This window comes from Pygoscelis adeliae, unplaced genomic scaffold (assembly GCF_000699105.1).
Source record: "Pygoscelis adeliae isolate BGI_AS28 unplaced genomic scaffold, ASM69910v1 Scaffold108, whole genome shotgun sequence".
NCBI lineage: Eukaryota > Metazoa > Chordata > Aves > Sphenisciformes > Spheniscidae > Pygoscelis > Pygoscelis adeliae.
The window spans coordinates 1,789,250-1,801,599 of NW_008825498.1; the positions used below are offsets into that span (position 1 = coordinate 1,789,250).

Here is a 12,350-nt window from a genome sequence, read left to right on the forward strand (position 1 = left end):
TCTCAATGGGAAGGTCCACCGTAGTAGTCTTTACTTTAGCCTTCTTGGCTTGAGGTGGTTGATCCACTTTCTTGTCTTTTGAGTCGGCCTGAGAAGTCTGCGTTAAAAAAATACATTCAAAGCTGACTATTCAAGACTCGTAGTAGGAAAAAGTATTATTGAATCAGTACACCTCCACATCAGAACCACACACTACGATCTGTCATTCTGACGCTTCAGCTGCTGAAGAAGTCAGACATAATTAATGCAACTACTGACCTTTTCTGGGCACACCGGCTACATTCATGGGGGTGATGATGCTTGTAGTAGAACATTTTTCTAGTACCATGAACAGGAGAGTTCACCCATTTTATCAGCACTAGGTCACTTGACAGGGCTGCAATTATCCATGCCATTTATGCACTTCTAAAGCTCTAATCACAATACAGACTGCCAACATATTCAAATAAAAGTTTAGCTTCCAGAGCTATGACAAAGGCAGCAGATGGGCTCACACGCTACATTCTTATGAATCTTCCAGAAGTACCCTCTAAGAAAACAGAAGCGTCTCAGATTTTCACGTTACCTCCATCTCTTCAGACTCTGCCTTATTTTCAGGTTGAGCCTGCTGTTGTTCTTCAGTCTTTTGTTGCTCTTCCTGGTCTACTTGCATCTTCTGAAATTCATAAAGAGATCCAATTTGACATATTAAACAATGCATATGCAGATCATTGTTTCAATTCTTAGGCTGATCACTTCACTTAAATCTAATGTTCTTTAGACAAAAGAAGAAAGAATGAAAACTGCAGTAGAGTCTCAAAGGCATATGTTATAAGCTTCTAGTCTTTGCTCAGGCACGTAACAGCTCACTCCTAGCATGATTACGAGTTTCATCTATACTTCACAGTCCTGGTTTCAAGAGATCTGTCACTGGCGTGACATACTTCAATTAGTACTTAATCACATCTTCATATTTTAGTTGCTGGACACATCTGCTAAATCCTTACACAAGTCTTAGAACCTTCCCAGAACTCGGCCAATTGTGCTTCATCAGTTTTCCAAGTGGCTAACAGCAATGAAGTCTATTACCTCTTCCTCTTTTGCGTGCTGATCTGTTTCCATAGGCTCTTCATTCTCATCTGATTTATGAACTTCCACTAAAGATGCACTTGAAACACCAAAGATACCATGGATATTTACTCTAACTTTGACTTTCACTTTTGAACTGGATCCATCTGTTTGAGGAGTGACTTTTTGAACCAAGAAGTGAGCTAAACAATCCCAGAGAGAAGAAAACATACCATTTGATTAACTTAAATTGCTGAACGTAAAGTAAAACCTGACTGCTGCTGACAACAGATCACTGCAATGCACTCAGAGGATATCAAATCCTACTCAAGTCAAACAATTCAGTTTTTTAACTTAGCAATGCTAGGATACACGGCTATTAGAAACTCTCTATGGTATACTGTAAGAGCTGGTGTTACTTGTATCATAGTAAAAGACTGCACAATTCTAAGTATGCCCCTTTCAGGTTTGCTCCAACATTAGGATGCTCTTTATTTAGCCTATTGGTCCATAAACTTCATGTTACTCCACTGATTTTACTGTAGACCCATGACTTTGGAAACCTGTCCCTACAGCATTTGTAGTAGGTTGCACTTTCCAGACTATATAATTAGACAGAAAGAAGTCCTGAAACATGTACAAGACTATTAACAAAGCCTAAAGCTACAGAATGGTCTTAACCTATAGCAGGATCTGGGTAAGGCAACTCCTTGGGAGAACTGTAGTACGCCTCAAGAGTAAAAGGTTCCTTTCTGTAGAATGTGAGGACCTTAGAAAATGGAGCAGCGTGGTTCTTGGGAAAGACCTCACAGTCACTGTAAGAGAAAACAAAGCATTTGTTCAGTACGTGGGATAATGCTTCTTCTGATAAAGAAGCTTTTCCTGAAGGTATAAGAGTACCTAGGAAAGTTTTGTTAACTTTAAGAAGTAACCTAAAAGGTTAGACTCTTTTGTCAAAGTAAGACCAATAACCACGTAGGAAGTGCTAAACTGGCATCCATCCTTGGTTTTGTTTTCTACTACCATTAACTTCAGAAAAAGTATCAAAATCTACGTTGTTAAATAGGCACTGTTCTAAACACGTTATTTACTCTAGTTGTCATCAGTTAGTTTTAAGTTGTATGTAATCATGCAAGAAGATTGAACTTTTTTTACCTTAACCCTTCCTCTGCTGGTGAATTCCATCGTAAAGAAATAGGATACGGTATCAAATCTGTGATAGAAAATTCTCTCACTTTGAAAGCCGGGGATAAAATAGCACACTGAAAGAGCACAAGAGTCATATTACAAACAGTCAAACCTCAGGTGAATAGTAATTTAATTCAGCAAGTAGTATTTACGCTGCTTAATATGTAGATTTACTCTAGGTTGAAGGAGACTAATACTGATGGACTTGGGACCTGCGTAACAAGCACTGGAAGCTCATATGTACCCTTCCTTTTCAGGAAGCTGTCACAATCTGTTCACTCTGAAAACGGAAATACACAAGTTTTAATTTAGAGCCATCATGTTTGGTTTGCTATGGTTGGGCTACTGAATTGTTTTTAGTACCAATGTAAAAAATCAGAAAGCCTCAATTACTTTTTAGAGTGACATATTAATGGGTTTTTTTGCATACCGTAACACAAAATTCTCTTTAAGTGGATTCCAATAGCTAGTTCGTACCACTGATGGAACAGAGCTCTAAGCACATATTAAGTGTTTGAAGAGAGAAGTGAGGTGATCAGAGCAAACTTAAGGTGCACTCAAGAGACAGGAGCACTAGTAACTACAGAGTATTTACTACTGCTTAAGCCATTCAACAGCAACTGATGCCAGCTCAGGACAGAGATTTCCATTAGCAAGAACCCAAGCTTTCATTTCCATCCATGTTATTAAGCAATTGCCGTATCACAAGTCTATCAGTAATCCTGTAAAAAAACCTTTTTTCCCTGTTTAACCCAGGCCCCCAGAGGAGTCGGGGCGGGGGGAAACATCATCATATGAGCTTTATCAGACTAGCAGTTTCCAGCCATAGCAGAAGCAGAGTACATGTTTCACTTCAACAAGCTACACCGATCCACTGATCTGGCTTAGACAAACGGCACAAAGGAAACACTTAAAGCTGCTATTCTCATTCTTCCAACCACCTTCCTGAAGCCTATTCGAACCCATTTGTGATACACATGAAATACCTTTCACATTACCTGTGGACTCTGGCTCAAATATTTATGAATTTCAATAAAAATATTCACAGCTACAACACAGAGCACTTTTTACCTGCAGCGCACAACCTCGTGCAACAGCCTCATCTGCATTCAAAGTTGTACTGACTTCTTTGCCAAAAAATTTACTGATCTTCTCTTTTACAGCAGGGATTCTTGTGGTACCACCAACTATCTCTACTGCATAAATATCCTCCTTCTTTAACTCTAGAAAGGAGTCAGACGTTAGTTTTATAGATTAATGTTTCTTTTTAAGTGAACATACTGACATTGTAAACTAAAAGTTTTACTAGAGCAACCATTATTTTTAAGCTTGTTCTCCAAGTTTCTAAGCAATAAGAATTTCAGATCTTAGCTTGTGTGAAAATGTTTTGAAAAGTTTGTAACTGCTAAGCAAGAAATTGTTAGCTGTGCTAAATCCATCCGTCCAAGTTCTATCAACACCCAAAAGGAAGCTTGTATTATGGATCTCGTCTGTATGCAGAATACAGAATGCGCATACACTTACTGGCTTGCTCCAGCACACTGCGAAGGGGTGGTTCTACTCTTGCAAGGAGTCCATCACACATCTCTAAAAAATGGCTTCTGTTGGAAGAAGTCGTAAATAAAGCTATAGCATTCCATAAGCAAGTTAATACTGGAAATACAACGGGATACCAAAATTGAAAGAATGCCATTTTAACAATGTACTGCAGGGTTTTCTCTCTCTCCAATCCTAGTTTTATTCTTATTTAGTATATCCTGCCAGACAAACTTGGTTCTGGTAATCTAGATGCACTTGCGACATTCACAGCCCTTCCTCCTACCTCAAGGCCACTGACCAGTATCTAAACGTTATCACTTTGAGCAGCACCCCTGCACATGTTGTTCTTAGATTTCCCACCTCCCTCCAGTCCTAAGAACTGGTACTTTATACCAAGTATCTTTCTTGACTGAAGCAACTTGAATGAAGGGCACTCTAAAGCTTACCTTTGTAAAAGTAGAAACATTACCTGTTCATTGTTCCAGAGACATCTATGTCATTCATGAAGCATTCTATGTTCATCGGGAGATCAGAGGCATTAGCGCTCATCAATTTCTTCAGTTTTTCACATTCCTGGTATAGCCTCAACAACGCACGAATCTTTGACTTTATGTCTAGTTTATATTTCTTTCCGAATTCTTCACAAAAGTATTCCACTAGCATCTCATCAAACTTCCTGCCTCCAAGTGTTGTATCAAATGATGTAGCAAGAACCTTAAAAAAATTGAACTCTTCAGTAATAGTACAATTTGTCATTACTTCAGTGAAACCAACTAGCAGTTAACGTCAAAGCACTTTGTTTCAAATATAGTCCAACTTTAAACCAAAGCAAGTATCACAACATTACTATGGAGAAAGAGTTATACTGGTGCAGCCACAACAGGGAAAAAATCCAGTACGGTTCACTTTTATTCTGCCGTTGCCATCGCCGGCGAGGAGTTTCTTTTGATAAGCCTCGTCTAGAAGTCTAACCTATCCCAAACAATAAAGCTATGTCCCATACTCATCTTTCAGATTTCACAGACACTGCTGGCAACAATTAAGCTATTCTCTTATATTTCAGGGCTACCTAAGTAGCAATTGCATCACTAACATCTGATAGTTTATGTGGATTGCAACCGCAGTAATAGTCATACACATCCTAAGACATGCCTTTTTTTTTTTTAAAGCCTACCAAGTCTAAATCATTATCCTATACCTTTTGTAGCTGATATTAGATACGGTATGTTCAAAATGCTGTTGGAGAAAACCACCGTTACCAGAGATAAATTCTGGCAGCTACAAGAGTATTAGATGTCTTTGTGAATGGTAATTCTCACACGAATTACAGTGCAGACATGCAGCAGTTACAAGCTCCAGGAGACAGAAAAACCATCCACTATCTCAAATGCTAAAAAGCAGCCTTGGGCACCCAGCCTTCCTGTAATGAGGTGACAACTTTTAGAAGAAATTTAGGAAGATAGGGCAAGGCTTAGCAACACCATCTGTTCAAGTAACTTGTACTGTAAGCAGACCATCAGAGTTTCCACACTCTGCTTAGCCACTGTCAGTTTGAATCATAGCCCAGTTTAATATTTGATGCCTCATAAGGGTGGAACATGCTTACACCAAGCTAAAAATAAAACATGAAGATAATAAATGCTATTAACTCTTGCAAATAGGTGCTCATTTTTGATGAAGGAATTATCCGCAAAGAACATCTGTAGCCCATCCACCTCAGCTGATTCTACTCTTTAAACATATTGTGAATATAACTTTTTTAGGAATAGAAACCAGTAAAGTATCACATTATTCTCAATACTCTTTCAGACTAGGTTTGGTCCCTACTGTTTTAACTGCCTTGCTGTGCAGCCCTCCATTCTGTACTCAAAAGCATCCCTTCAATACTTCTATGGTTTCAAAGTTTAAAAGACAAATCCGAGAGAAACAAAGTAGGTTATGTTTCCTCACAAGAGGAAACAGAACTACAACAAAACTAATGTCTTCAGAACTCTTGCCTTCTCTTTGTTTCACTACCCCATGCTTTGAAGTTTGTGTTTGTTTCTCTAGCCTATTAAGAGAAAGTTACTGGAACTGCAAAAATCCAGATTGTAATTGTAAAAGAGCCAACTAAGAAATGTTGGTATTTGCTGGAAGATAGTAATGCTTTGGCAGCTTACATGTGCACTGTAACCTGCTTAGCTTCCATTTGCAGCCTGAAGTAATTAAGGATGTTTTTATTCTTTACATGAACACCACAGCGAGCGTTAAAAAATGTTTGTCACTTACACTGTTCTAGGAATTCCTGTTTTAGTGCTAGATCTCATGACTGAACTTGAGTATTTTTTGAAAGCAGCATCTAGTCAGATATGATAATTCCTGACTAAATAATTTAATCCAGGTTTTTTATTCTTTGCCAAAGTCTGCTGATTAAGGCATGTTTGCTTCCTCCACATATCACTCAAAAGCTCTCTAGTTCCCTGCCCTACTTTTAACTCCAGACAAAGTGCAATTTTAAGAATATGAGTTGAGCTGTCTGGACGTGCTTATGTAAAGACAAGCAAGCTTGCCTGTCACAGTCCATGTATGTACTGATGAATATTTCTACTGGTGATTAAAATGGATGCATAACAGATTGTTTACTTTCAGTTTTCCTTTGTTGAATGCACAAACAGAAACTTGATATGCAGAATGCCCCATGTCCACAAAAACAACATTCCGTGGCTTCTCCTCCAGGGCAGGCAGGTCTTGCTTATAGATTCCATATGCAAGGGCAACTACACAGAAAGAAGAGTCAAAGAGTATAGTTAGGAGATTTAGTTGTCTTAAGAAATAAGTGGTACATCAGTAAAGGGCATTAGCATTTCATCTTACTTTTCAAGCTACAGAAATTGGTATCTCGTTAAAACAAAATTCCCAATGCTAAAGGAACATGGGAGAACATTAAACAGTATTATCCCCTCCTAGTAGCTGCATTAAAACAGATACTCGAGAAATATCTTTATGCCTCTGTAAAACAATGAAAAAAGCAGACCAGAGGTTAAGAAACTTTATGATCAACTAATCCATTTTAAGTTTACAAAACCAGCAGTAATTCCAGAGGGCATGGATCAGTGACAGATTAAAAGCCCTTTTATCTAATAACTACAACATTAAGGGAGGGAGAGAAAGGAAGGTATTACCTGCAGTTGTTTCATTTATTAGTCTCAGACAGTTGAGACCAGCAATCTGTGTAGCATCCATCACAGATCTCCTTTCTGCATCTGTGTAGAAACAAGGAACCTGCAAGATCAGATAGCTAATATTAACATTTAGAAGAGCCACCTTTAGCAAATAGTTACAAGTGTGTATAGGGATTCGGTATAGAGAACAGCTGAGGTATCCTTCAAATGTAATGTCCACTTCAGTTGCAACAGAGAAAAAGCAAAGAAAAGATTACATGAAGACAAAGTTACTTTTTGTGAACCTTTTTCCATTCCCTCTCACAAGCCACTCATTTTAGGAGCAAAGAACCAGAAGCAGGTATCAAATATTATTTATGCTGCTAATTAGCAGCAATTTTAAGACATTTCACCATTAATGAAGCAAGTCTAGTTTTGGAGAAACATTCAGTTTTAAACAGAAAAAACAAAGTCCTGAATATTCAGGTTTAATGGGCAATTTAATGCTATTACCACTAATCTCTTCAGTTTATGACACTAACCAAGTATTTACTATCACATACTTACAGAAACAACGCAGTCAACTACAGGCTTCTTAAGCGCATTCTCAGCAGTCTCTTTTAATTTGGTAAGAAGCATTCCTGTCACCTGTTCAATAGTAAAGTTTCTTTCTTCTTCCATATACATGGCCTTCAAATAAAAATTGTGTACACGTTACACTACAGTAAAAATCATGCACTACAAACATAAGGAATACATGCAAGAAAGTCTTTACTAAAAACAAGCTTAAAAAGTAATGCAGCTCTACGCAACCTTCTCTCCAATAGCTTAGCTTGTGCACAGCAAGTGCAAGAAGGTAATACATAAGCACTGGAATGCGCATTTAAGAATTCACATACACAAAGCTGCTCTGGACACAAGTGTTTTTTTTTTAATCCCGATTGCTAGACAATGCCTAGGATGCCTTCCTCCCTACTGTCTTGGAGTAAGTTAGTTACTGCTAAAATCCAAATCAGAAGTTCAGCCAATGTTGAAAGAAACAACTTTTTACCACTTCACCTGAAGTACTAAGCTGACATCTTACACCCTTGCAGTATCTGGACAGCAGCTAAATAAGTACGCTAGTCAAGTAGTTTGTCTTCCAAATTCACCATGGAGGGAAGGAAAAAAGCACTGCTAAAACAGTTTGTGTGGGACTGGCTTTGCAAGGCAGAAAAATTGTATAACTGTAAAATCAGTCTCACCTAACACCTGGAGAGACCATCTGCATTATTAGTCTTTTATTCCCTGTTTAAGACTTTCCATTCACAAGAGAACAGGAACTACAGCAAGCAGATTCAAAATAAAGAGATAAAGGAAACTTTATCAGTTTCCTCTTCTGGCTCCTTTTCAAACATGCCAGACTTACCTTGATGCCAGTTGAGCCTGTTGGCAGCTGGACAAGTTCATACGCAAGGCTTGCTTTTTCAGCTTGAACAAAGGGATCTGAGAATGCACGACCATGAAATCTTTTAAAACTTTGTACTGTATTCTTTGCATTTGAAATAACCTAGAGGAAAAGAAATCTTTAATACAACATGTCAAGGGAACATCTGAATTTCAAACAGAAGACAGAGTTTTGTTCTCATGCTTCCCTCGCCAGACTATTTTGTCATTTGTATCTTAATAGGACCAGGGCAGTTGCTAGAAGGCTACTTCCCTCTGATAGCTCAGGTAACCTACAGGAATTTGAGATTTAAAATAAAATGTATGCTAGAAAACTGAGCCAAGATTTATCAAATATTGATTAATATAGCACTCAGTTTTCATAGCATATGTGTAGGACAATTTAAAAATGTTAGCCAAGTGTCTTTCCCATTTACCTGTTTCCTACCACCCTACCTTTCTACTGCGTTGCAGCCAGTAATTTAGCAAACATAACAAGCATATCGATGTAAACTCCAGTCCAGGTTCATCACATGCACGTTGACAGTCAACACACAGACAGTCTCACAAAACAGCTCAGGGACCTTGTCATGAAGCTTTAAAGAAAGTCAGGAGGGCCCCAAGATGATACTGTCAACTTGATTTAAGTGACAAAAGGTAGATTGTCTTTTATTAATGGCAGAGATCAGCGCATATGGAGAAGTGAAAAATCATTATAGCTTGTTTTCGTGTAGTGCAAGTAAACTTGTTTAATTCTTTCATTTATATTAGAGCAAGAAACATACTGAAAAAAGCACAGTAATTGACAAAGCAGACAAGCACCGTACCATATAACATTTACCTGTGATTCAGTTTCAGTCAAGTGTCTATTTCCTAAGTAACCTGGTTTTGATTTTCTGTAAGTTTAGTTTCTGCAGGACATACCTCATCTCTACTGGATCTCTGTATCAATGAATTTCTTTAAGCTAAGCAGACACTCAATTCCAGAAAAAACATCTGTATTTAGTTCTAGCACAGTTCTTCTGTTCTTGAATAACATGGTTGTGTCCAATCATTTTTGTATTCTAGATAATGAATCTTCACACATCTCTAGGTATTTTAGGCTAAGAAAAACCAAGTGTTTGAATAGTCACTTCCTGTAGAGGACTTCAAAAAAAAAATCATGTTTTATAGGGGTTTCACAGCAACATAAGATACGATACAGCAGGACCCAAATGTCACGAGCAGGACAAATCAGCTTAACTTCTTCGCAGTCCTTAAGTCATATTTACCTACCTACACCAACAGAAACTCAAAGTATGAGCAAGAACGCCTAAGACAGGTATTTAGATTGTAATTCAACCACAGAGAGTCAAGAAAGCAGTATTTTACACTCAAGTAGGCCCCCTTTCTGCCAAAGTTATACACTTAATGGAATTCTATAGAATGTAGCCACGTAATTAAAAGCTATCATAATGCACAGGAACTGGAACAAGCTAAGGTAGGATGGAACACTACTGCTGAGCTTTAGAATTTACATTTGCAATCTAAAAGAAAATATTAGTATTTATCAGAAGTTCTTAAGAGGCAAAGATTTTTTTTTTTTTTTACATTTCCATATGTGTAACTATCAACCCTTTGATTTCTATCCAAGATGACGAAGCAGCATTACATGCCGAACAGCTGAATTAAGCTCAGCTGTTCATTACAGTTATGGAGACACTAGGACACCAGCTCAGAGACATTTGTAATCTTCAGTGATAAAAAAATACATTCTGCTAATCGATTTTTGACTACTAAAGTTGCTTTTACCCAAACTATACGCTCACCTGGCTTTTAGCTGCAGCACCAATCGAGCGATTCTTGGGTCCAAAGGCTATACATGATCTATAATGAGAAGAAAGATTTCCAGTTAGTAAGTGCTTAGTAGAACTGCACTGTGTATCTTTTTGTTAAAAAGTGTTGATAATATTAGTTAGACTAGAAGTATTTTAAACATTATTTGGTCCATTAAGAAAGTTGGTCACTCACTGCAATACATGCATGGAATGTTCTGTGAATTCCAGAAACAAACAGGCGCTCCAAGTTAAAACAGTAACGCTCCTCACTGCAGAACAGCACTAAAACCAAACTCATTCATGCTACTTCAAGTTTTACATCTAAGTAATAATTTTCTAGACACCCTTTATCCCAGTAATTACCCATATATCTAAGCCACTCAAAGATAAGTTCTTCACTAGTAATACAGGAAACATTCAACTGTTCAGAAGAAATACACAAGGTAAATCAGATATTAAGAAAGTCATTCCTACATATCCGTACCAAATGCTAACTAAGCTTTGCAGTTTTAAAGCAAATCCTTCAAGAGCAGGAAGAAAAAACCTGCAGAGAAACATCGGTGTTTGAGTTTCATCTGTACTCACTGAAATAATGTAGATTACAGAAAGAAAAAAATCATACTTTACTCTAAACTACTTTGTGACAGCTTGCAGTTCTGAAAGAGATAGAAAAAAAGCAAATCCTCCTTTTTGGAGGAACTCCTAGACCTATTAAGCCTCTTGATTTACATATTTAACAAACTGTAGAAGCCTTAACAAAATTAAATCCCGCCCTCTAATCCAGTATCTTCATAACATCGAGGTAAACTTACTGGGGGAAAAACAAAATGCTATTAGTCAAGCAGTTCTTTACTATTCACACAACATACTAACAGCATAATTAAGGGGCTCTCTATGCAGCATGTCAAGAAACTGCTTTACAGCAGGGTTATGCCATAGGGCTGCCACAAGATACAAACTCCAACTCAGCCTGAGGTTTAGAACTGGTCTTCCAAACAGAAACCGTCAAAAACAGAATTGAAGACTAGAGTGATATAATTGCATTGGTTTTCTATCTTCCTCCAATTTGTTAATTAACAAATGAAACAAGGCCCACCCTAAAGCATATGTTGCAACAGAATTAACATTTCTGAATGAATCTGTCATTATTTGAAACAACTATTCAAGGGGTTAGTTAACAAAAAGCAAGGAAGTTCCATGCTATGCAGACCCTAAGACCCATACTAAGGGAACAGGAGCTGCAGAGCATACAGCTAAAAGTCTAACGAGCCCCAAACAGGAAGCTAATTATTAATTTACTCTGGTCTCCAGAAAGGAATTGAGACATGAACATGAATTGTTGCTTTTCTCCTGGACAAAAAAATCCAGCTACTTCACTACTAAATTCACAAGCTGTCAGTCCCCAATCACCACAAATCCACTAATTTAGATTATAGAACCCTTTAAACCTGCCAGACTAAAACCTCAAGGCAGAAGTCTGCCTCAACAGAAGGATACAGCACAGTAATCAAAAATCAGGCTTCCACATTATACGCTGGGAATAAAGCCCTTAAGTGCATACAGTCTTCTTAAACACGCTCGCCTCCTGCTTGGCTTTATAAACAGGCAAGCTTCTCTGAGGAGCTGCAGCTGGACAGGCAGGATGGTTCTACTTGGCTCCACTCCTTCCCTTGCTATGTATCCCAAACCTTCTCCCAGGTTAACCCCGGCTCCCAGCTGAGCCTTGGGGAGCCACACAGGGACCCAGCGCAGAGGTACGTTCAGCTGTGAAGAGGGAGGGAAGAATTTTCAGCCTGTCTCATTCCCCAGATCAGTTCACCATGGGAACCAGGGTTAACTCATTAAATACAAATTATACTACTACGCGATTTACTGGGAGTTGAATAACTAACCACAGCATTTTAAGTAGAAACATACAGTCACAGTGAAGGTCATCAGAGGTCTAATGAAGCAACTTAAGCAGAGCTTTGAACTTCCTTAACACACCTGCAGGCACTACTTCACCCTTACCCTCCCACCTGCTTTTGCTTCCTTGCAAGACATCCCCCATCCCCAGAGAGCACGTTTCCTCTACACTGAAAAACAGCACTAGCTTCATAAGATCAGGTACAACTATTCCATTCAATCCAAACCCCTTCATCCTTATGGAGATAGTGAAGCTACCTTAAATTTTTTTCCTCTCATTTTTTTACTA

The 12,350-nt window shown here is 38.2% G+C and overlaps 1 protein-coding gene across 1 annotated transcript in view; it reads right to left on the reverse strand.

Moving 5' to 3' along the window:
- HSPA4 (heat shock 70kDa protein 4) overlaps window positions 1-10,200 on the reverse strand; it is a 13,501-nt gene extending 3,301 nt beyond the window's left edge. Inside the window, exons 1-13 of the mRNA XM_009331393.1 lie at window positions 10,148-10,200; window positions 8,323-8,463; window positions 7,482-7,604; window positions 6,936-7,035; window positions 6,397-6,530; window positions 4,244-4,488; window positions 3,760-3,836; window positions 3,307-3,458; window positions 2,203-2,309; window positions 1,729-1,862; window positions 1,069-1,250; window positions 566-655; window positions 1-97 (exon numbers count right to left, since the gene is read on the reverse strand). The exon at window positions 1-97 is cut by the window's left edge and continues 35 nt beyond it. Of these exons, the coding sequence (XP_009329668.1) occupies window positions 1-97; window positions 566-655; window positions 1,069-1,250; window positions 1,729-1,862; window positions 2,203-2,309; window positions 3,307-3,458; window positions 3,760-3,836; window positions 4,244-4,488; window positions 6,397-6,530; window positions 6,936-7,035; window positions 7,482-7,601 (1,438 nt within the window). The 5' untranslated portion in view covers window positions 7,602-7,604; window positions 8,323-8,463; window positions 10,148-10,200. The remainder of the gene's footprint in view (window positions 98-565; window positions 656-1,068; window positions 1,251-1,728; window positions 1,863-2,202; window positions 2,310-3,306; window positions 3,459-3,759; window positions 3,837-4,243; window positions 4,489-6,396; window positions 6,531-6,935; window positions 7,036-7,481; window positions 7,605-8,322; window positions 8,464-10,147) is intronic.
- Between the last annotated feature and the right edge of the window lie 2,150 nt (window positions 10,201-12,350).